The sequence below is a fragment of the Calypte anna genome, chromosome 5A (genome assembly GCF_003957555.1).
Source record: "Calypte anna isolate BGI_N300 chromosome 5A, bCalAnn1_v1.p, whole genome shotgun sequence".
Lineage (NCBI taxonomy): Eukaryota > Metazoa > Chordata > Aves > Apodiformes > Trochilidae > Calypte > Calypte anna.
In genome coordinates this window covers 41,485,094-41,509,785 of record NC_044251.1, presented here as the reverse complement: position 1 = coordinate 41,509,785, position 24,692 = coordinate 41,485,094, and the positions used below count along the sequence as shown (strand labels likewise).

Here is a 24,692-nt window from a genome sequence, read left to right as displayed (position 1 = left end):
CAAAGGACTGGGCTCATTTTTGACATGAGTTTTCCTCCCTGGTGAAGATCTTCATTGTGGGCTGTGTCATTTACCCAATATTTCCACAGGAATGGAGAGCCTGCTTTGCACCTTAGTTCCTGACATGATTTTGATTGCATCTATACATCCATTTTGGGGAGGTGAAGGTCATTTCCCACTCAGGCTCTGCCTACCCATTTTCTCTTGTTTCCCAAACCTCACATGTAAGGTGGCAGTGAACAAGGCAGGGAGGGAGGGAGGGAGGTCCATGTGTCCCTGTGCCACTTGAGGGGGGCTTGGTGTCTCTGGTCAGTGGGTGCTGTCACTAGGGATGTCCCCTCCCTGGGTCCTGGAGTACTCTGACTCCATAGGGGTGCTACAAATCCCAGCAGAGGTGTGAGCATGATGGAGAGGGTTTGCCTGGCTGTGTGGTCAGCTGTGTCCTGGATGCAGGAGATGCAAGCAGGATGTAGAAAGGGGAAGGAAACCCAGCTCAGGAAGCTTCCTGACCTGCTGGTTGGGAACCCTCTGAGAGCATGGCACAGGCAAAACTGCAGAGAGGGCTTTACCCAGCCTGGCTTTGTCCTCTCCAAGACATTGCCTTCCAGGAGCACCTCAGTCTAGACACCTTAGAGCATCCCCATGGTGAGGGAATTCCTTAACTCACAGCTTTCCAGACCAGGCTCCCCTGGCAGTCTCAGCACTTCAGGCTGCAGCTGTGCCCTGCTCTGCATCCCTTATGCAAGATCCATACAGGTTTTTGGTCTACAACCTTCCCCCTGCCCTGCTCTGTGCATTCTTTGCTTCCATTCTTGGTTTCTCATTTTCCCCTCATTAGCTGGATAAGGTGCAGAGCTCTGCCTGTCCAGGAGAGAGGGGAGAGGGTGTCTGGAGCATGCTCCCCAGAGCCTTGCTGATGATGCTCAGGGGTTGTGGTGGGGTGGAGGTGGCTGAGCATGAACCCAGTGAGCAGCACTCATGTCACAGGAGCAGCCACACTGGATGTGATAAGTGCAAGGGAGACAGCAGCCTGGAGAGAGATGTCTTTCTTTGCCCATGCTGTTTGCAGAGGGCTGATAAGCTTCCTGGAAGCTGAAGCTCCCTGGAGAACGTGCAGAGGGATCAAGCCTGACTGTAAGGTCTGTTCAGGACTTGGCTCACGGTGTGGTCCGTGACACTGTGATATGTTTGGAATATAAACAGCTGGGAACACAGCTTCAAAAAGGATCCACACAGCTATTTTGCTGCTGCTGATCAAATTAATCCCTAGAGGGCTGCTGATAGCAACCTAAGCTGGTCGATAACAGGGATGCTCCATTCCAGGGAAATAACAAGAAGTTGTAGCTTCCCATCAAACCTCAGCTTTACCTTCTTGGTAGTTTCTGGTTTTCCATGCAGTAACTTGAGTCAGATACTCTCAGAACAGCAGCACCCTGTGACATCTCTATATTTTAGAGGGGAAATCAGTGCCCAGGCAGTAAAGGTCCTGGGATCCAGGTGAGCACAAGAGCAGGGCTGGCAAATTGGCTTTCTCAGAGCCTGTGTTTGCACACCTGGGTCACGGCTGCGTTTTGTTCTCTGGAATGAAATCTATTTATTGTGCAACCTCATTTAAGGAACAAGCTGACTTTATTAGTCAGTCTGTAGAAAGCAATCAGCATTTCTGTGACCTGTTCTTCCATAGCTAAGAAAGGACAGGCTTAAGCAAGCACTCCCCAAAGGTACATTGCATCATTAGTGACAGGTAGTGCGTCTAAATTATACTTCTGGAGGAGCTTAAGTACATTAGAATTCAGCTGTCAGTCCAGTCAAAATGCTGGTTTAATTTATTTAATTTTAATAACAAACAAACAAAGAAACAAAACCTACAAGTGTGTTTTTTTCCCTTAAAGTCAGATAAAGTGGTTTGTATGTCCTTTATTATTGGGCTGTTTCCTCGCTGCTGTCTAGAAATGCAGATCCTGGTCTCCTTCACCTTTTCTCCTTTGGATCACCATATGGAAAAGAAACGTGGCTTCCACCCCACTTCAGAGCCATGGCAATGAGCTGTTAGGAAATGGGGGAAAAAGGAGCTGTGTCCTAGAGATGGCAGGATGAGCAGCTTGAGAATTGATGTAGTTGCAAGGCGCCGGGATGGAGCCGACAGAAAGGAGGAGTCAGGTTAGGAAAGGAGTGAAAACAAAAGTGCATTTAGGAGAGCTTAACTCTCCTTCCTTTTTTTTTTTTTTGGCAGATGTTGTTTTGCCATTGCCAGGTATGACTTCCTGAAAAAGCAGCTAATGTATGCCAGAAAGGACAATAAAAATGATTGATTTCCAGTAAGATGCAGCCATCTTGTAAAGTGATTTCTGGCTCTTCAGTATGGCAGATAATCTAATAAAAAGAACATGGAAGTTTCATCACATGGCCATGGGTATGATATATAGAGTTTTGTCTGCAGGCTGCATGCATAAAAGAAGCAGAGAGAACAGGACTGAAATTAGTTCAGGGAGCTGCTTCATCTAATGCCTTTTCTCCTGCTGTCTCCAATTAACTGGGATGCCTCCAATGATCTGGGAAGTCAACGAATCCTGATCATAATACTTTCTATTTAGCCCCTATGTGGTGCAAGCAGCTTGGTTTTCCTGGTGTCCAGGTGGTGGAAGCAAGGATGCCCCCTAGGAGACCACATTTACTTGGGAGTGTTACATGTGTCCATAACATTCTCCCCAAATCAGTCAATACCTGCTAAAAAAAAAAGATGCACTCATATTCTGATGTCTCTTCTCCTCTGGTTGTTGCTCTTTCCAGCAGTTGAACCAGGAGACAAAATAGTGGGAGGACCAGTAAGCAGCAGGAAACTGGTACCAGCTGTGCCTCTGGTGCAGGATGGGACTGTCCTCAGTCCCAGTGTCATGGTGCTCAGATCATAGAATCATGGAATAATTGGGGTTGTCAGGTCCCTCTGCAGGTCCCCCAGCCCAACCCCCCTGCAGTATCAGGGACACCCTCACCTAGATCAGGTTGCTCAGAGCCTCCTCAAGCCTTACCTTGAATATCTCCAGGGATGAGACCTCAACCCCCTCCCTGGGCACCCTGTGCCATTGTGCCACTGCCCTCAGGGGGACACAACTTGTTCCTCACATCCAATCTAAATCTATTTTTCTCTAATTTAAACCCATTTTCCCTCATCCCATCCCTCCAGCCCCTTGCACACAATCCCTCTCCATCCTCCCTGCAGCCCCTCAGATACTGGAAGGTCACTGTGAGGTCTCCAGGCTGCACACCCCCAATTCCTCAGCCTGGTTCCATAGCAGAGGTGTTCCAGCCCCCTGATCATTTTTCCAGCCCTCCCCTGGACCCACTCCCTCAGGTCCATGGATGGATCCCAAATCCTTTATGAGGCCAGGCAGTACCTTCAGGTGTCTGAGCTGGGGGCCCCTGTGCTGGAAGCCCCCAGACAGCAGGATTGGTGCCCCTGGTGGTCCCCAGCTGGGTGCTGTGCTCCTGTGGGATGGGTGAAATGTTGATTTCTTGCCTGTGAGGTGGCACAGCTATTTCATACTTGCTGGCTTGGCTGGGGTCAGAAATGTTTGGATTTCATTCTATTTACGATTTTTCTTTTTCCTGCCTCTGCCATGAGTCACATCCTATACAAGAATCCCTCCACTGCCCTTTCTCTGCAGCTGTAAAAAGGAAAAAAAAAATTAGAAGTTGGACTGGGTTAGCTGAGCAGGGTGTTGGAAAGCATTGCAGGAGGGGGAGGTGTTTCCTATGGTAGACTTTGGATGGTACTTTTAGCATGGAAGTGCTTAAAAGGAGCACATGAGCCTGTGGCCCCTTGGCACCTGTCCACATGGATGTGTTGGGAAGGTCTTGATCCTGGGAATGGTGTTTGGTGTGTGCAGCAAGAGGATTGACTCTGAGGCTTTCATTTTTCCAGTGATTGGGTGATGTGTGCCTGGATCCATGGATTTGAAATGGGAATTTTTATTTTATTTTTTTTTTCCCTGCCTAGAGGTCCCTAAGCAGGGGGACAGGGCTGGTGCTTGAAGGGAGTTTGGTGCTGCTGGCCCCTGGATGCTGCAGTCTGGTGAGCAAAGCATTTTCAGAGCATTTGGGACTTTTGTTTTGCAGGGAGGAAAAAAAAAAAAACCAAACCACAAACCTCCAAGCACCAGGAAGAAAAGATCTTTGTTTTCCAACTGTGAGCAAAGAAAGCTTGTAGTATATGTCCAAGAGCCACCAGGAATCCCCTAGCAACCAGGCTTAATGATCCTGATCTTTCACTGCAGGATCATAGGAAATCAGAAACTCCTACAAAAGCACTGCTGTTATTATTTAAAATATAAAGTTGCTGCTGGAGGCTGCTTCATAAAGAGGCCCAGAATGGGCAAACCCTGTTCCTCTTGGTATTTATAGCTTGCTTTTAGCACGTGCACTTATCATCCCTGTGCTTTGGAGCAGCTGGGACTGGCTGAAAACTGGGTCCCTAAGGTCAAGGTCTGAAACAAAGACTGAGGAAGTTTAAGTTGAGGCCACCACCCTTGGAAAGTTGCAACCTGAGCCAAGGACCTGGGAAGTTTTTGTAGAAATACAGGGAGGGGAGGAAAACTTCCCATCCTTTCCCTGCTGGTGAAGAGATTTCATGTGGCTGTAGGTGAGCTGATGGGCATCATTAATCAACTTTACCATCTCTTTCCTGTGCTGGGAAGTTTGGAGGCACTGAAAAGAAAATTCCTGGATCTGGCCTTCTTCTGGCAAACCCCAGGGCTGTGGTGTCTGTGGGTGGCAGGTCCTGAAATTCGTCTGTCTCCTGTGTTGTGGCAGCTACACAAAGAAGCCTGAAGATTTTAGATTGGATATTAGGAAAAAAAAATCTTTACTGAAAGAGTGGTGAAGCACTGGAACAGGACAGTGGTGGAGTCAGAATCCCTGGAGGTCTTCAAAAAATGTGTTAGATGTGGCACTATGGGACATGTTCAGTGGGCAGGGTGGTGTTGGGTTGATGGTTGGACTTGATGGTCTTAGAGAGAACTTTCCCAACCTTAATGATTCTGTGAAGGGACCATGAGGCTGTGAAAAGCTCTCATCATCTCAGCTGTGATGGCCTGGAGGGAGAGGAGGAGGCTCAGGGGAGACCTCATCACTCTCTACAACTCCCTGAAAGGAGGTTGGAGCCAGGGGGGGGTTGGGCTCTGCTCCCAGGACAAGAGGCCATGGGCTTCAGCTCTGCCAGGGGAGGGTTAGGTTGGAGATTAGGAAGAAATTCTTTGCAGAGAGGGTGATCAGACACTGGAATGGGCTGCCCAGAGAGGGAGTGGATTCTCCATCCCTGGAGGTTTTGAAGAAGAGACTGAATGTGGCACTGAGTGCCATGGGCTGGGAACCACGGGGGGAGTGGATCAAGGGTTGGACTTGAGGATCTCAGAGCTCCTTTCCAACCTAAATGATTCTGGTATCATGTGGGCACCCTGGCACTGGTGAGTGCCTTGGTATGCAGTGACCAAACCCTGTGTTTGCCCATCCCATCCTAAGGTTCCTGCTGCAGCATCATGTTTGTCACTTCTCCCCTGTCCCAGTGGGGAGGTGAGAGCTTCTTGTAAGGCTGGATGGGTGCTGCAGAGCCTGGACAGCCCTCACCTCTGTGCCAGGGAGCCATTCCACAGGGAACCAAGTGTGAAAGTGAGCAGTGCTTGTGCATTGCACATGCTTTCCACTTGGGAGTGAAGAAGTGGCTTTTATTGGGTGGGCATTTGTCTTGGTGGCCTGGGGCATGAGGTTCTCTGACACCTCAGCCTGAATGCTGCTTCCATTTCTGAGAAAGGAGCTGGTGGGGAGCATCCAGGGGAAAGCAGTCAGATCCCTGGATGGTGGGATGGCAATGAGTGATCAGGAATTTGGACTTTTCCAGCGGAGTGAAAGCCAAGGGAGGTGTTTTGGCAGTCTTTCTGTGTTTAAGAACTTGGTGCAGGGAAGAGGAGGGGGATCTGTTCTCCAGGTCAGCTCTTGCAGGACAAGAAGTGACGGGTGTGTTTTGCCAAGGGAGATCCCAGCAGGAATGTCCCTGCCAGCAGGAAGCACAGATGGCCCCAGAGTGGCATGGAGTGTCCCTTGGGATGTCTGAGGACAGGTCCAGCAGACATCTCCTCTGAACAGTGCTGGTTTGGGATGAATATTTGGGGCAGCTGCCCTGTTACCACCCTCCCCAGCCCTGTGTGATTGCAGTGTGCAGCAGGAGGAACCTGACAGCTCTTGTTTTACCTCCTCCTGCAGGTAGTTTTGCAGAGAAGACCTACGAGTGGAGCTCTGAGGAGGAGGAGTCTGTGAGGAAGGCAGGACCTGTGCAGGTCCTCATTGTCAAGGATGACCATTCCTTTGAGCTGGATGAAGCTGCACTGAACCGCATCCTCCTCTCAGAGGCTGTCAGAGACAAAGAGGTCGTGGCTGTGTCTGTTGCTGGAGCTTTTAGGAAAGGGAAATCGTTCCTGATGGACTTCATGCTGCGGTACATGTACAATAAGGTAACCACTCCAGCTTAGGTGGTTTTTCCCTGGGCTGTGATGCTGCTGCTCCTTGGACTGCCCAGGGAGGAGCTGGACAGACTTGGTGTTCCAGGAATGCTCAAACCTCTCATTAGCAGTGACTTGGCAAAATAAAATAGAGCAGATCCTTCCACAGCCTTCTGCACCAGACAGTTTCTTGTGGACTCCTGAGTTTGGAGCAGAGATGTTCACATTTCTGCCCTTGAGGAAACCTCTCTTATAGGGGTGCCCCCTTCCAGTGCTGGGGTGGAGACAGCACAAGGGAAAAGTGTAAAACCAAAGTGAGATGAGAACTCTTAACAACTTCTTCTGTCCCTACCTGCAGGAAGCTGTGGACTGGGTTGGAGATTACAATGAGCCTCTGACTGGGTTCTCCTGGAGGGGAGGCTCTGAGCGGGAGACCACTGGCATCCAGATATGGAGTGAGGTTTTCCTGGTGGACAAGCCTGATGGCAAAAAGGTGTGTGCTTCTGGGTTGCTGCTGAGCTCATTTCTCTCTTCCAACATTTTAAAGACTCTCCTGCCTTGTCTTAGGTGGCCTGTGCAAGTTTAGAGAAGATCTTCTATAGCATTTCTTTAATTTAGCATTTCTTTAATTTAGCATTAATGAGTGTAATGAGTGTAATGAGGTTGGAAGGGAGCTCTGGAGTCCAGTCCCAGCAGGATCCCCCAGGGCAGGACACACAGAACACATCCAGGGGGGGTTGGAAAGGCTCCAGAGAAGGAGACTCCACAACCTCTCTGGGCAGCCTGGGCCAGGGCTCCCTCACCCTCCCAGCAGAGAAGTTTCTCCTCAGCTTCAGCTGGAACTTCCTCTCTTCTCCCTTCACCCCATTATTCCTTGTCCTACTCCTGGGCACCACTGAACAGAGATTGGCCCCTTCCTCTTGCCCCCCACCCCTCAGCTCTTGATGGACATTCAGAGATCCCCTCTCAGCCTTCTCTTCTCCAGGCTGAACAGCCCCAGGGCTCTCACTCTTTCTCCCCAGCAGAGATGCTCAAGTCCCTTCAGCATCCTCAGAGCTCTCCTTTGGACTCTCTCCAGCAGATCCCTGTCTCTCTTGAATTGGGGGATCCCAAAACTGGATGCAGTATTCTAGGTGTGGTCTCACCAGGGCAGAGTAGAGTGGAAGGAGAGTTTTCCTAGATCTTCTGGACACGTTTCCTGGTGCACCCCTGTCATTGTGCTCTCCACTGAACTGCTCCCTTCCATTGTCCTCCACCAGTTACAAGACTGAGGGCAGAAGCAGTGAGATTCCCAGCACACCACCACAGCTGATATTCACCCCCCAGGCCCTTTGGTGTTTGAGAGTGATTTTACTTGGGTGCAGATGCTAACTGGGTGCATCCAAGCTGATGTGGAGCTTTCTGCCTCTCAGGTTGCAGTGTTGCTGATGGACACACAGGGGACCTTTGACAGTCAGTCCACCCTGAGGGATTCAGCCACTGTGTTTGCTCTTAGCACAATGATCAGCTCCATACAGGTAAGAAGGGGGGAGCCTCCTGGAATCATTTCCTAAAAGGTGGTGGCAAAAGCCCAGTAGCTTGGCACCAGCCCAACACCAGAGCTAGCCAGGAGCTTTGGTGGGAGAGCCAAATGCCATCAAATTGGCTGCATTGAGTGCAGGATTCACAAGTGACTCCATCATCACACAGGGGAGTCTCATCTCACCCAAAGAGCAGGGCCAGCAGCAGATGCACCCCTTTGCTTCCTGCTGCCAGAGAGGAGATGACTTCAGGAGATGTGCTTTTTGTCTCAGTGCTGCTGGAGAAACCTCTGGGCTGGAGGGTTCTACAGTGAGCACAGAAAATTCCCATTGGAGCTTCCCATCCTACCATGGGCCCTTGCTCTGTGTGGATGGGATGGAAGCTGTGTCTTGGTGCAGAGCTCAGCACATCATAAAAATGAAGAAGGAACATGAGCTGGACCTGACAGGCTGGAGCATGACAGCTCCCAGTGCTCCTGTGCTGGGGTGTTTTGCTGCACAGGGAGCAGCAGTGTCTGTCTGTCTGTCTGTCTGTCTGTCTGTCTGACTGTCAGTGGGTCTGTCCCCCAGTACAGACAGACTGTACCCTCCTGAGGGGGTCAGTCTTGTACCAGCACCAGGGGCCAGCTGGGCCTTTGGCTGTGTCCCAGGCTTTCAGCACACCAAGCCACAGGGTGACCTGAAGGACATTCCCATTCTGAGTGCTCTGAAGTGTTTGTTTTCCGATGCAGGTTTATAACTTGTCCCAGAACGTGCAGGAGGATGATCTGCAGCACTTGCAGGTGAGCCCCTTGTCCCTCTGTTCCCCAGCACTGGTGTGCCTGGCTTATCCTCTGTTTTTGCCAACTGTGTTGTTCTGGAAACACATTTTCACATTTGGAGCCACAAAAGGGTTTTTTCAGTTTCCCAACTCTCATACTGGTTTCTGGGTGTTGAGGAACAGTCACTTGGGTTGAAACCTCTTTTGCCTGTGCCCTCACAGCGTGGCTTCTTGGGTCCTTTGGTGGGGCAGTCAGTTGGATGCTCAGCAGGAGGGACTATTCCTGTCTCTTGGATGGATCATCCTGCCTCAGGGCTGATCATCTGCTTAGCTGGAAATGGCCCATGGCTGTGCTTCATCTTGGAGGGCCTGGGGAGGCTGAAAAAACCAAGGCTGTTAAGTCAAGACAAAAGTGGTCAAGAGAGGAGGTGGTGATGGTCGTGTAGGAGGCAGCTGCAAAGTGGAGGGCAGTGTCACTACTTGTGTCCCCAGTGCACAGGACCAGTGTCACTACTTGTGTCCCCAGTGCACAGGACCAGTGCTCATGGATGGTGCTGCAGCCAGAGAAAGTGAAGTTGACTTTCTAATGGTGAAGTTAGAGGAGAATCCAACAGACTGCACAGCCCACCCCAGCCCACCTTGGTGTGGAGCATCCATCACAGCTCCAGCTGTTTGGATAGAGCTCACTCTGTCACCTCTGTGTCCTTCCATAAGGTGACACTGGGGTTCCTCAGGGAGCAGTGACCCATCAGAGGCCAGGACTGACCCAGGGGGCTGGAAACACTCAGTGACTTGCAGCAAGGGGCTAAAGGGACTCCAGGAGGAAGGGATCAGGGTAGTTAACCATGTCCTGGCTGTGCTCCTGTGCCCTAAGTCATACCCTAAGTCTCTACCTCGAGGTAGAGATTGCACTGTTCTTGCTCTATGATGGGACCTTTGGATTGTTAGGAGAAGCCCAAAGAAACTGGGAATCTGTTTATCAACCTGGACATTGACATCTGGAACTGGCTCAGTGCAGGTGACTCCTCTGGGTAATTACAGCCCTGACTCTTGGAGACAAGCAGCTAATTGGATTTTTGTGGCACCTGGGTCCTGTCTGTTTCCTGGTGTTACCTTCAGCTTTCTCTTTTGTGTAGGTGGTTAGTTGATTGGTTAGGAAGGCTTTTCCAGGAGCTTAAGAGAAGGAAAAAAAAAGCAAAACTCTGTCTGGAAAAATCAGCATTTGAAGAATTTATTGTTTCAGTCAGTAAATATTTTTTTAAATAATGCCTTTTTAACACTGAACTTGCCCACTGCAACTCTGATCTTTCATTTGGATTTTAAGACAGGTTTTTGTTTAACATGCTGACCCATTTTTAGGCATCTGTGAAATCCATTATTGTGCTTTTAGTTAGAAATTACAGTCCAGAGAGACTGGAGACCCTTCAAATATTGCTGGGAGGCTGAGCTTGCAATCTGCACAGTGGGGGTTTGCAGGGAAACTACTTATTTCTGAATTAATTTCTGCTTCTTTGTGGAGTATTTAAAGAGAGCAAGGTTCCAGCAAGTCCCCTGCAGCACGTGAAGTTCCTGCTTGATATGAAAGCAACAGCAAGCAGCTGATTTTGAGCCACTTTTCACAGATTTGGCAGCCAAAAAATTCCAAGCTGAGCCCTTTCACGTGAGGGCTCAGCACGGTGATTGCAGCAGCTCCCTCTGCCTCTCAGATATCAACCAAACCCACCCAGCCAGATGGTGATTTTTCCAGCCCTGCAAATGGTGCTGCTGGTCCCCAAGTCAACAACTGCCCCTTGCTGCTGTGCCAGTGTCCCATGGCCATCTGTCCAGCCATGCAGAATGACAATCTGACAGCTCCTGGTTCTCTTTTCCAGCTTTTCACCGAGTACGGTCGGCTGGCCATGGAGGAGACATTCCTGAAACCTTTCCAGGTGAGTCTGAGGGTCCTGGCCAGCACATGTTCCCTCTGCCAGACAGAGGTGGCTTGGCTTGGAGGTGGCTTGGCTTGGAGGTGGCTTGGCTTGGAGGTGGTTTGGCTTCAAGCTGGTTGGCTTCACCACGAGGTGTCACTGCAGTTTGCAGGAGGAGATGGGGATGCCTGGGGACTGGCTCAGCAAAGGTTTTGTGCTTCTTGCTGCCAAAAAGGCTTCCAGATCCATCCAGCATCCCTCCTAATTTCCTCTCTGAGCCTTTGCCACCCTTAGAGCTCTGTCCTGTCCTGCTGGGCTTGGGAAGCAATCAGGTTTTGTGGCAGGTTTCTCTACCCAGAGGCTCTGCCCAGCTTTTGCTCTGAGAGGTTTGAACCCATCTGCCCTGGGAATCCCAGCTCCTGGCAAAAATCAAAGGACAAGGATTAACTCAGAGCTCTTGCCAGTGACAGCAGAGCTGTGGGGAAGCTTGGTTTAAGTGGGGTTTGAACTTCAAATCAGAGACATCTGCTCATCCTCCTGCTTCCCAACCAGTGAAAAGCTGGTGTTCAGAAAAAAGGGAGAGTGTTGGCCAGATGAGAGCTTGCTCTGGACACCAAAGCTGGGACCAACTGAGAGGGTGGTGGCCTCTGGCAGCCCCTTCCAGTAGGAATGTGAATATGAACAAAAAGAGACAAAGCAGAAGGTAAAGGGGCAGAAGGAACCCACGACACGTGGCAGCTCACTGAACCTCTTCTCCTTTAACAGATCAAGAAGTGATTTTGTATGGCTTTGATTTTTGTGGCTGCACCAAATCCTGGGCTCCTGGGAGGCTGGGGAGGTGCTGGAAAAGGTTTTGAAGCTTTCAGGGGTCTGTGAGAGCAGGCATGAGGCAGGGATTGGGGCCTGAAGGGATGGAGGGAGCTGTGCTGGGGGGTCCTCACCCAGCTTCAGGGCTCATTGCATGGTCAGGGTGGGAAATAGAGGGAAAACCCATTCTGTGGGGCTCTGTACAAGCTGTTCCTCTAACCAGGTGCTCTTGAGCTGTCCCAATAGCTTCACCTTCCAGCTGGCATCCCCAGTGGTAGCTGGCAGGGGGTTCTGTGAGCTTCCCAAGGTTGAAAACAGCAGGGAGCTGTAAAAATGCAAATAGCAGTTGGGAAAGGGTTACAATTATTTTACTTCTGCCTCCCAACAGAAAAAGGGAATTGCTTTCTTCACCACCATCCTGGAAGGCCTGAGGTGTTTATAGGGTGGCTGTGGTCAGGAAGTGGAAATAAAGTTAAAAGGTTAAAAATTACAACAAATGGGGAGCTTTGAGGGTAATTTTGGATTATTGGCATGGGGAGATGACTGATAAACAGTCTGACAGCTACCAGTAAAAATATATGACTTGTAGTAGGAAAAGCTAGGAGAAAATTGCAGTATGGTAGAGAAAAGAGCCAGAAATTAACTAAATGTTCCTGTTCCTTATTTAAAAGCCATCAGGATAACGTGGCCAAATATTTCAGTGAGAGTGAAACACTTCTTACTCCATCAGTAAAGAAAAGAAACTGTGAGGGGAAATTTTTAAATGCTCTTAAGTCATTAGGACTGGATAATTGGCTCTGATTTTACCAAAGACCATAATTGCTGCAAAGTCACAGAGTTTTGTGGATAGCAGGTCTTGTCAGACAATCCTATTATCAGTTTTTAAAAGACCAGGAGTTGGGTTGATAATGGTAACTCTCACCATGATATATTTCCTTCTGTAAGCCTTATCTCCCTACCATGCTGATTAAAAGCAAGTGAACAGCACACCAAGTCAGCATTGTCTGGTTTAATCCATTGTAAATGGATTAAAAACTCATTAACTGAGAGATGACAGAGCAGGCTGAACTAATTTTAATAGGAAATCATCATCCTTCAGAAGTGTTTCCTGGGGGCTCCCCCCAGGGTCTCTCTGATTCACTGTCATCTTCATTAATGATCTGGGGGAAAACATCAAAGGCTTGGTGGTAACCCTTGTGAGGGGGAGAAAATTGGGTAGAAAGCTTGATGGAGATGGAGATCTGCTGTCCACCCAGCAAAGTGGGCTCATTCCTGCAAAGCATGTGGTTATAGGGAGCAGGATGGGAAATCAACTGCTTTCCCATCAGGGAGGATGAGGCAGAGTGCAAGCTGGGGCTGGACAGTCAGACCAGCAAGGAGGAGGTTAATGAGGGGACAATTTAATGGTTGGGGTGGCTTAATGAGAGATGCTGGGGCTTCTTGGGTGGCTGCAGGCTTTAAACTGAGGCAGCTCTGTCTGCAGAAGGGAGGCTACAGCTTGAGTTTCTTGGGTGAGGTGCCAGGCTTGTACATCAACCAAGCAGAATCCCTTTTGTCCTTAAAATATACACATCTGGAAAGGAAGCTTTGGAAAACAGAGTCCTGTAGGAAACCACTGCCAAGCAGAGAAAATATCAATAGTGAGGGAATTGTATTGATCCTATCCCAGACTGGTTTGGGTTGGGAGGGACCTTAAGGATCATTTATTTCCACCCCCCTGCCATGGTCAGGGACACCTCCCACCAGCCCAGGTTGCTCCAAGCCCCATCCAACCTGGGCTGAGACACTGCCAGGGATGGGGCAGCCACAGCTTCTCTGGGAAACCTGGGCCAGAAGGGAAATATAAAACCTGCTAGAAGGGAAGTAATAGTTGGCAGTGGAAAATCCACATTTCCCTTTGGTTCCCAGCCCTTGCTCCCTCACCAGTCACCCATCCTGGTCCTCTGCCTGCTGCCTGGTGGTTTGCTGGGCTGGAAGGGGTGAGGATGCCCATGGAGCATGGTAAAGACAGCAGGCCTAGAATAATTTTGCTTTTAAAAAAAAAAATCCTGAGTTAAACAGTGCAAGGAACACATTATGTGTTTGTGGAGAAGCCCTAAAGATGGGCTGAGGATCTCATGACCTCAGAAAGAACAGTGTGTGCTCTAAGAGCTCACTGAGGGCAGTTCTGTGGCTTGCCATGCAGTTAGGAATGGCCAGCTCACTGTTCTTTCTCTTTTTTAACATTCCTGATGTTTTACAGAAGAAAAATAAGGAGGGGCAATGTTTCCCCCTCCCCCCTCTTAAATCTTTGTTCTAAAGACAGACATTTTTTAGGGAAATTCCAATGAAATATCTTCCACTTGCTGATCTGCTTATTCATGTGCAGGAGAAAACCCTGGCACCCCTGCCAGGCCTTGAAGTGTTCAGGGCTTCCCCCTCCAAACTGTGTTTGTTACATGGAATATGTGTCCTGTGCACAGATGAGACTTTGGAGACATGAATTCTTCTGAAAACAGAAGAAATTTTTTTAATTTTTATTTTTAAAAGATAAAAAGCTGACCTTGCTGCTATTTACTTATTTATTGCATAGGAGCTTTGAGTGCCTCCATAAAGATTACAAAAGGCAGTGAATTCTTCTTCACCCTTGTTATCCTGCATCTGCTTCTCATTAAAAGTCTGTCTGGAAGGCTGCCCAGTGAAAAAAGGCTGAAAAAATGAGCCTGTAAAATTCCCATAGGATGGAACTAAATGTGGCTGGAATTAGGGAACTCGTTGCCTTTTGTCCTCGTTAGCAAAAAAATCTCCTCCTTGCTTTGCAGTCCCAATGTTTGGCCATGGCCTTCATGCCAGGGAATTAAGCTGGAATAAACCCATCAATCCCATGTGGGGTTGGCTCCCTCCTTTCCTGAGTTTTCCCTTGTAGGACACAGCCACGCATGCAGTGAGTCTGCAGGGTCTCAGCACCATGCTGGGATGATCCTGCACAGAGGGTGTTCCCACCAGGAAAGGGGTGAGGTGGTTCTGGAGAAGAGGAGGATGAGAGGAGACCTTGCTGCTCTCTACAGCTCCCTGAGAGGAGGGTGTAGGGAGGTGGGTGCTGGGCTCTTCTTCCAAGTGAACAGTGATAGGACCAGAGAAAAGATCCTGATGTTGAGTTTAGACTCAATCTGAGGGAGAATTTCACAGAATCACAGAATCACACAGAATCCTAGGGGTTGGAAGGGACCTCGAAAGATCATCTAGTCCAACCCCCCCTGCCAGAGCAGGACCACCTACTGAGAGAGCAGTCAGACATTGGAAAGGGCTGTCCAGGAGGTGATGGAGTCACCATCCCCGCAGGGATTCAAAACCCCCATAGATGAGGCACTTCAGGACATGCTCTGGTGGGAATACAGATATTGGTGTCACAGAATCATAGAATGGTTGAGTTGGGAGGGACCTTAAAGCTCCTCCATTGCCACCCCCTGCCTCCATTGCCACCTCCCACCAGCCCAGGTTGCTCCAAGCCCCATCCAACCTGGGCTGAGACACTGCCAGGGATGGGGCAGCCACAGCTTCTCTGGGAAACCTGGCACAGGGGCTCAGCACCCTCACACCAATTTCTCCCCCACATCTCATCTCTCTTCCATCTGGAAACCCTTCCCCCTCATCCCATCCCTCCCTGCCCTTGTCCCCAGTCCCTCCCCAGCTTTCCTGGAGCCCCTTCAGGCACTGGAAGGTGCTCTAAGGTCTCCCCATTGCAGCCTTCTCTTCTCCAGCCTCAACACCACCAACTCTCTCAATTTCCCCATGTCCAACCTCAATCTCCCCTCTCCAAGTTTTAACCCATTTCCCTTGTCCTCTCCCTACCCCCCCATGTCCAAAGCCCTCCCCCAGCTTTCTTGGAGCCCCTTCAGATATTGGAAGGTTGCTCTGAGCTCACCTGGGAGCCTCCTCTTCTCCAGGCTGAACAACCCCAATCCCTCAGCCTGGCTTCCCAGGGAGCTGCTCCAGCACTCCCAGCATTTCAGTGGCTCTGCTCTGGACACCTCCCAGGAGCTCTGTGTCCTTCTTATGTTGGGGACTCCAGAACTGGACACAGAGCTCCATGTGGGGTCTTTAGAGGTCTTTTCCAAGTGTGACAATTCCATGATTCTGGAGCTGTGCAGAGATTCAGGGCCAGGTCTTGCTGCAGCACAAGGGTGGGAGTTTGGGAGCTCTGGGATCTGCTGGAAGTGGTGGTGGTGAGGAAGGAGGCCCTGAACTCCTTTTTGATCACAAACAATTGAGCAACACCCTGGAAGGATGGAGTTTTTCTGAGCTGGGGCAGTTGGTATCTTTGGCTCAGTAGCAACTGACCCCACTGTGTTTCTGTTTTCCATCTTCTAGTCCCTTATATTCCTTGTTCGTGACTGGAGCTTCCCATATGAGTTTTCCTATGGATCTGATGGAGGAGCAAAGTTTTTGGAGAAGAGGCTGAAGGTGAGTTGTTGTCACCTGGGCTGGCTCAACCAACCCTGCCAGCCTGGGGAGGAGGAAGAGGGAAATCTGCCTTGTGAGCAGTCTGAGATGATCCACTGCCATCTCCTGCCTGGATGCAGGGTGCCCATCCCTGGTTGACACCTGGATCTGGGAGTGTAACCTGGGCAGGGAGCAGGGAATGGGGTCGTGTTAGATGTGTACTGCAGCCTGGAGGTGTTGGTTGCAGTGACTTTTCCCCAGTTCCTTCTAAAATGACAGAAGAGGTGTTTTAGGAGGCTGGATTTCCTTGCTACATTCAGTGGAGGGCTGAGGCCCCTTCTGGCCAAGCCCAGGATCCCTGGGGCTGGGAGAGGCATCAGAGATGGGAATCAGCAGACTCCCTAGGGACCAGGAACCATGCTTCAGGAATAGGTGGTTGTACAGCAAAGCAAAGGGTGACAGCTCCATTGGGGTTCATCAGGGAATGCATTGGGGATTTGGTAGTGGAGAGCCCTCACTAAAGGAGAGACATAAAACACCCTAGTGAGAAATCCCCAAATGGTTTTGTATTCCTGTCACAGCCACGCACATTTTCCAGACAATATTCCCATGCCCAGGGGCATGTGTTCAGAGTCAGGCAAGTTCCTCAGTGGCTGGAGGACTCTTCCCTTTGTCCTGTTGTGTCACACCCCTACGGGATGTCCTTCTGGGTTGCTTTTCCCACAGTGTGGATCACCCCGTGCTCCTGGCAGCCCCCCAATGTGACCCCTGTGCCCCTCATCCCAAACTGCTCTCTCACAGGTCTCAGGAAATCAGCACGAAGAGCTGCAGAATGTCAGAAAGCACATCCATTCCTGCTTCACCAAAATCTCCTGCTTCCTCTTACCTCACCCAGGCCTGAAAGTCGCCACCAACCCCAATTTTGATGGCAAACTGAAAGGTATGAGGCCACAGGTCTGGTGTTTAAGAGAATCATAGAATCATGGAATGGTTTGGGTTGGGAGGAACCTTAAGGATCATTTATTTCCAACCCCCTGCCATGGTCAGGGACACCTCCCACCAGCCCAGGTTGCTCCAAGCCCCATCCAACCTGGGCTGAGACACTGCCAGGGAAGGAGCATCAAGAACCTGCTAGGAAACCTGTTCCAGTATCTTCCTCTAGATGCCCTGGCAGACTGTCCTACTGGTTCCTGGAACCTCTGTAAGTGTTTTCCATGAAAAACCTTCCTGGAGAGGAGTTGCATCCTCCTCCCAACAACATCCACATGCTCAGCTCATTCTTCCAAGGCCAGCATCTGCCTTTTCCTTGCCAAGTGCTTTTAACCTAAAGCAGAGGTGAGGGTCAAAAAGGTGTGGGAGGCTGGGAAGGTCTCAAAGCCTCTGGCAGTGTTAGGAGAGGTGGCTGACAGGAAATAGGGGAAGGGCAGGGCTGAGAGAAGAAGTTTATGGACACAGTGTTAAGCCTGTGATTTACTAATGATGCCTGGGTTGTGATGAGGCACAGATGTGGAGTGGTGGCTTCTGGTTGCTGGAAGGCAGGTTGGTGCTTGCAGAAGGTGGAAGGCTGGTTCCACGTGCTCTCCAGGGAAGGTTGTTTCCCTCTGAAATGCTTTCCAAGGAATATTTAATCTCCCTGACTTATCTGATCAGTGGTTTCCCTACAGGTCAGATTTAGTTCAACAGGTAGGAATCAAGAGAAGGAAAAAAAACCAGAACAGGTTAAGACTTCACCCTCACGTGCTGTGGATTTTTTACCTTGTTTGGTGTGAACCAGCTGCTTCCCAGCATCACTGGTAACCCCCTGCTTGTGAGTTTAGCAATGGAGAAAGTGGCCTGTTAGTCCCTGAAAATAAATTAGCAGACAGAAAGACATCACTCCCTCTCTTGTTTTGTCAGGCTGGTGATCAGAGTTGTTCTGCTGGAAGATTCCAGGCTCAGCAGTGAGCAGGAGAGTGAGGCAGGGAAGGTGTGCTGGTGAAAACTGAGCTGATCTCTGTTAATTCCCCCCTGAAGTTCAGGTGCTGGGTAGTATTGAACAAATGGTGTGGGCACAGGAGCTGGCAGCAGCTCCTTGGAACTGTTTTGCTTGTTCCCTCAGAGCTGTACTCAGCTTTCTGCCATTTGATGGAAGAAATGTGGGGAAAATTCCCCTCTCTCCTTCCATATTCTGGGAAGTTGCTTTGCTTTTTCTGTCTCCAGCCATCTACAGATCAGTTTAAATGGATGTCAGGCACTGTGAAGCCATCCAGATGAATTCCTGCTAGGAGATGACTCTGCCTCTGCTGTAGTGACACAAGCAGCCCATGGACCCCCTCAAATTTGGGGGGCACCAAGAACTTGGCACAAAAAATGTTACCTGCTGCCAGGAGGTGGCAAGGAGGAGAACCTGAGAGTTTAAGCCCTGGCTGATGATTTCCTCCATGGGCAGAGGAAAGGGAAGGCACAGCACATGTCCATGTCCTGTGCATTAAAAGCCATGATTTACAGAGCCTCTGGGACAGAGGATGCTGCTCTCTGGCTACCAGAGCTGTGTGCACATTAGCAGGGTTGTCACCAGAAGCAGTTTTTTCCCCTTTTGTGTTGGCACAGCTATTTTTGAGCCTGTAAAACTGGTTTCTGGACATATGCACAGGTGTATATTCTGTTGGGGGGTTCAGTAACACCTCAACTGGGACCATGATGGTTTCCGAGGGCTCCTCACTAAATGGCAGTGTTGGGGTCTCTGGCATGACTCTCCTGCTCTTGTTTCATGGGAGTGCACACTGAAACATCAGGCTTGGACTGATGACACTGGGTTTTATTTCCAGAAATAGATGATGAGTTCATCAAGAACTTGAAGATTTTGATCCCTTGGCTTCTAAGTCCTGAGAGTCTGGATGTGAAGGAGATCAATGGAAACCAAATCACCTGCAGAGGCCTTGTGGAGTATTTTAAGGTATTGGTTTATTTAAGAAAAAGAGGGTTTATTCAGCTGGGGAGCACTTGTGTTGTAATTAAAGGGGAAAGCAGCAGCAGAGAGTCCAGCACTTCCTAGAATCAGAGAACATCAGGTTGGAAGAGACCTCAAGGATCATCTGCTCCACCTGATGGATGGAGGAAATTTTCCTGGTCTAGCTAAAAGTCCTGCAGGAAGCAAACACCTCCTGGTCATGCATTTGACCATGCAGTAAGCCCAAGGAGGGGACAGGGCTGTTTCCTTCCCCTGGAGCACTGGAGAGCAGGGGGAGGCAGGCTGAGGGACAGATTCCTGCTGTTGCTGTTGGAAAAAGCTGATTTTTGTTGTCATGACTACTGGGACATTTTAATGCAAGACATCAGTGAGTAATTCTCACTGCCTACTCTCCAGGGCTACCTGACTCTATATCCTTCTCCTTCACTGAAGGACAGAGGTAGGTGCAAATCTGATGGTAGGAATATTTAGTGTAAGCCAAGGAGTTTTCCTCAAGCCAGGCTCTGCTGCATCTTCTGCCAGAGCATCCCCATCTGGGATGCTGGGAACCTCCTCCCCTTCTGTGCTATTAATATCCTGTTAAAGCTGTCCCTGGAACTGGGTGGGGAGTGTTTGCCTGTTGCTCCTGAATGCTGTTTTCAATGTGATTTCATTTTCTCTGCACTGTTTTGCAGGCATACATAAAGATCTACCAAGGGGAAGAGTTGCCACACCCCAAGTCCATGCTGCAGGTGGGTGAGGTGCTGGGCATCCAGGCACTGTCCTTACCACTCCTTTCCAGTTCATTGCCAGAGCTGCAGCAGCTCACTGAGTCTCTGGGGGTTTTATTTCCCATTCCTTGGTGTAACAACCCCAGAAGCAGCCCTTGGGGGGATATTTGGCAGTCACCAGTCTGAGGTGGGCTCACTGCCAGGCTATGGGGACACATTCTCTGGGCATGCAGTGTCACCCACCTTACTGAAATGCTTCTCCCCCCCCCAGGGCAGGTAAGCAGCAGCATCTTCAGCTGTGGTGGGGCCACACACAGAGGTGACTTGGTCCCTCCTGACCCCCCCAGGGCTGCAGCTCTGCTCCCTGAGCCAGAGGGCTTTGCAGGAGGCTGCAGCTGGAGCTGTTTACATAGGGCTGAGCCTTTTATCTCTTTCCTTGCTGTTTCCCACAGCCAAAGCCAAAGTTTTCCTTGCTTTAAAATCCTCTCTTCACGCAGGCTTTTGCCTGGAGGAACTGAGGAAACTGGAGGTGTGAATACAGGGTGATCTTCTTTGGATTGGTCATAAGGTGGGGAGACCACAGTTGGCCAAGACAAGGGAGTTGTTTAATTCTGTGAGAGAGAACCAGGGCACTGTGCACGTGTCCTGGCCATGGAGATGTGTGGCCAGAGGCTGCTGCTTTCAGCCATGACACATCCATCCCTGGAGGGGTTTAAAAGACACATAGGTGTGGTGCTTGGAACGTGGTTAAACCACTGAACTTGGGCAAGTTGGTTAATGGTTGGGGGATTGATGTTGTGGTTGGACTCGATGACCTTGAAGGACTTTTCCAGCTGGGATGGTTCTGTGATCCTTAACCCTGTCTTTTCTGCAGCTCAACTTTCTACCCCTTTTGCCTTCCTTGTAGGCCACAGCAGAAGCCAACAATTTAGCAGCAGTTGCCACTGCCAAAGACACCTACAGCAGGAGGATGGAAGAGGTGAGTGGTGCTGAGCATCTTTCACAGCACTCTTGTCTTGTCTCCCAGCTCTCCTGTCCTCATGGGGAAACCTCCCTGCTTGGCTTCCTGGTAGGAAATGTCCTCCATGGGCTTGGCTGCATGTTCAGGGTCCTTCCTATGTCTGTGGTGGAAAAGGAGCTTTTTCACAGGGAGGAGGAGAGCAGTGTCAGGATGCCATGGCAGGAGGGGGGTGACAAATGGTCTCTGTTTCACCTGGCAGTGGCTTTTTGCAGACCACGTGGCCTCTGCTGACTTCACATCTTCTTCCCAAACCTTCCCCACCGTGGGTAAACACAACCAAAAATTGGATGTAGTGAGGTGACAGCTTTGTGTGACAATGCAACCTGTGCTAGGTTGGTGCTAATTAGAGGATAAAGTCATTATAATTGGCTTTTTGCCTGAGTCCTGCCCTGTCATCCCATCTCTCAGCTCTTGTGAGGGGTGTTTGGGAATTCTGAGCTGAAGCTCAGCCCCCAGCCTGTCTCCAGTTGCTTCCAGCACCCAGTTTGGTTTGTCAGTATGGGAGATTGCAGCTGGAACTGAGTGGACTTCTCTGGACTTTAATATGTGTCTGTGCTCTGAAGCAGAAGAGAAATACTTTGGAGTATTTACTGGGAAATACTGGGGCTCAGCTATTGATGTTGCCCAAGTTCCTGGCTTTGGGCTGTGAGCCAATTGAATAGGGGAGGTTTGGGACACAACAGACATCTCTGCCCTGTTAACCCTGCACCTAGCAGAGCTGTCCCAGATGTTCAGCACAGCTAGAAGGCATTCCTGCAGGATCTGGTGGCCAAAGAAGAGTCCACGGCAGAGCACACAAGCTGTGGGTGCTGAGCTTGCTGGAGCGACGGGACAGAAGGGAGCAGATGATCCTTGGGGTCCCTTCCAACCTGTGAGTCTGTGATTCTCTGTTTCCCACGCAGGTTTGTGGGGGGGACAAACCCTTCCTGGCACCCAGTGACCTCCAGACCAAACACATGGAGCTGAAGGAGGAGGCTGTGAAGCTGTTCCGGGGGGTGAAGAAGATGGGTGGGGAGGAGTTCAGCCGCCGCTACCTCCAGCAGCTGGAGAATGAGATTGATGAGCTCTACATCCAGTACATCAAACACAACGACAGCAAAAACATCTTCCATGCTGCCCGTACCCCTGCCACCCTCTTCGTGGTCATCTTCATCACTTATGTGCTGGCTGGAGTCACCAGCTTCATTGGCTTGGACATCATAGCCAGTCTGTGCAACATGATCATGGGCTTGACACTTATCACACTGTGTACCTGGGCATATATCAGATACTCTGGGGAGTACAGAGAACTGGGAGCAGTAATAGACCAAGTGGCTGCAGCCTTGTGGGACCAGGTAGGATAAAAGAGCTTTTGATTTCAAAACAACCAAACAAAACAAAACAAAAAAAAAACCCAAAAAACCCCAAAAAACCCCAAACCCCTCTTAGTTCTTAAGGGTTGAGTTTCCTGGGGTTTTTGGACTGGCTTTGGGATTCGTGTTTAGGGTCCTTAGATCTGCCTGGGCAGGTCCAGCTGCTTGAGCTGGTTGTGAAGTGATGTGTGAGGGAAGGAGGACTGTGTCCTTGCCTTCTGCAGGCAGCTGGACAAGGAGTTTTAATCCATTAAGACTTTCTAGATGGGGAAAGCAAGGAATGAAAAAGTGGTTTCAGATCAGTTCATGGAGCTGAGGGTAAGGGGAGACATTTTAGGGACTGGAGAGGGGTCTGCCCTATGGATATAGCACACAGGAGATGGGTTGGAGAGCAGGAGCAAGGCTGGAGCTGTGTTACCAACCCACCCCTTCCCCTGTTCCAGCCCCTGAACCCTGCCCAGTGTGGAAGTCAAGCTGTGTAGATCCAGGCTGGGGATGAGAAAACTCACAGCAAGCTGTTCTGTTCTGCTTTGTTTTTAAATTTCCTTCATGTCATACCCACACCAAGCACTGGTTTGTGGAGCCTCAGCCCTTGCTGGAATGGGGCAGCATTGCCTGGGGTCCCACCAGGGAGGTGTTCTCAGAGCCTCTCTCTGTGTGTGTGTCTCTTGTGTGCATGTCTGGGGATGTCAAAAAGAAATGCTCCCATCTCCCCTCCTGCTGCAGGGCAGGGATTTTGGACCTCCCCATGTCCTGAGCCAGCTCTGGGCTCTGCCTGGCTTGGTTCTGGGCCTGGGATGGTTGCAGCTGGGATGGCTCAGCTGATTTCACCTGCTCTTTTTAGGATTTCTTTTTTTTTTTTTTTCCCTAAACAACATTGGTTGGGCCCCCATGTCAAACAGGAACACCTCGAAAACCTTAAAAATGGTCACGGTGAGACACGAACTCACCCCCCAGTGCTGCTCTCCCTGCTTTACAAGGGTTATCTCCAAGCCCATGGCCTCTGTTTTTAACTCTCCATCCTTCCCAGCTCCCCTCCAGCTCCAGCCCTCTTCTCTCCCCTTGCAGCATCCCCAGGGGAAGCTCCAGACCCTGCAGACTCCCCTGTCCCAGACACCATTCCCAGCCTGGCCGTGGCTCCTGCTCTCCCTGCAGCCCCCCCAGGGGAGCTCCTGCTCTGTTCAGCCTCGGGGCTTTCATTCCCGTAGTGCTCCCAGGGGGAAGGAGCTCTTCCCAACAGCTTTTCCTGCTCTTTCCCTGCTTTTTTTGTCCACCAGTGAGTTATTGGTCAGGAGTGACCACACGTGTTTGCTCCCCAGTGTGGTGCAGAGAGGTAAATGTGCAACTCTGGGGAAGAAAATGAAGCAGCAATTATAAAGTTCATAGAATCCCGCGCTGGGTTGGGAGGGACCTTAAAGCTCCTCCATTGCCACCCCCTGCCATGGTCAGGGACACCTCCCACCAGCCCAGGTTGCTCCAAGCCCCATCCAACCTGGGCTGAGACACTGCCAGGGATGGGGCAGCCACAGCTTCTCTGGGAAACCTGGCACAGGGGCTCAGCACCCTCACAACAAACAATTCCTTCCTTATGTCCAACCTAAATCTCCTCTCTTCCATCTGGAAACCCTTCCCCCTCATCCCATCCCTCCCTGCCCTTGTCCCCAGTCCCTCCCCAGCTTTCCTGGAGCCCCTTCAGGCACTGGAAGGTGCTCTAAGGTCTCCCCATTGCAGCCTTCTCTTCTCCAGCCTGAATACCCCCAAGTCTTTCCAGTTCCTTCACCTCAGAGCTGGGCAGCAGCTGGTTCCTCAGCTGAAATAAAATGGATGGAGAGGAAGAGCTCTCCAGGCCCCTGGGTTTCTCCTGCCTGCCCTGTCCTGAGCAAACCAAACCCTGCTGCAGTGCAGTCAGTGCTGGGGCCATGGTTCTTTCCTGAGGGACAATTCCCAGGTGGATTTGGGAGATGCTGGGGGGGTTGAAGCATCCCCTGTTTGCCCATCCCTGTGCAGGAACCAGCAAAGGGTTTGAGCAAGATGAGGACTCAGGCAGCTGGAAGGCAGAGATTCAGCCAGCTTGCAGCCTGCCCAGCTGGGGAAAAATCAAGAGGTTCAAGTGGCTGCAGCTGCTGCCCCTGTGGGCTCTGTGGCTTTCCAAAGGAAGGAAAAGTCCCAAGAAGGAGCTGTGCAGATTGTCCCAAGCTACAGGCAGAGGGACTCTGCCCATGGGTGGCTCAGGGGGGGTCACAGCCCTCCTGGCTCTGTCCCATGCCAGCTCCTCATGTCCCTTGCTGGCAGGACATGGGGTGAACAGAGCCATGGGGGGTCCTGCACAAGGGGCAGCAGGTTTGGGGAGGGGTAGAGGGGGGGATCCCCTGGGAATCCAGGGCTGTGTTGGCACCAGGATGTTGCTCTGGCCAGAGGGGTGAGCTCTGTGTGCTCCCAATACACAGAGATGCTTTTTTTTTTTTTTTCTTTCTTTCCCTTTTTCTTCCCAATGCCTCTCCCTAGGGAAGCACAAACGAGGTAAGTGGCTCTTGTTCTCTGCATGTGACACCTCTGGGGACCCTGCTGCACCCTCAGGTGGCATCCCAGCCCTGCACCAGGGCACTTGCTGGCAATTGGGTTCTGGTTGTTCCCTCTGATCCAGATGCCAGGGGAGGGAATTGGGGGGGGTTTAAATGTGGGTCCTGCATTCCAAGAAGCACTGGAAGCCAAGTAGGGGAGAGCTTTGGGTGGGGAGCACGTTTGTTGGGAT

General features: G+C 50.6%; 1 protein-coding gene across 2 annotated transcripts in view; it reads left to right on the top strand.

Annotated features, from left to right (window-relative positions):
* Positions 1-24,692, top strand: part of ATL1 (atlastin GTPase 1) — a 34,065-nt gene that overhangs the window by 5,739 nt on the left and 3,634 nt on the right. The window contains exons 2-13 of one of the 2 annotated variants that reach the window (XM_030451903.1): positions 6,256-6,503; positions 6,850-6,984; positions 7,904-8,008; positions 8,743-8,793; positions 10,643-10,699; positions 15,836-15,928; positions 16,709-16,847; positions 18,715-18,842; positions 19,532-19,588; positions 20,475-20,546; positions 21,491-21,922; positions 24,446-24,460. In XM_030451903.1, the coding sequence (XP_030307763.1) occupies positions 6,256-6,503; positions 6,850-6,984; positions 7,904-8,008; positions 8,743-8,793; positions 10,643-10,699; positions 15,836-15,928; positions 16,709-16,847; positions 18,715-18,842; positions 19,532-19,588; positions 20,475-20,546; positions 21,491-21,922; positions 24,446-24,460 (1,532 nt within the window). The remainder of the gene's footprint in view (positions 1-6,255; positions 6,504-6,849; positions 6,985-7,903; positions 8,009-8,742; positions 8,794-10,642; positions 10,700-15,835; positions 15,929-16,708; positions 16,848-18,714; positions 18,843-19,531; positions 19,589-20,474; positions 20,547-21,490; positions 21,923-24,445; positions 24,461-24,692) is intronic. The other variant, XM_030451904.1, reaches the window with a different exon arrangement.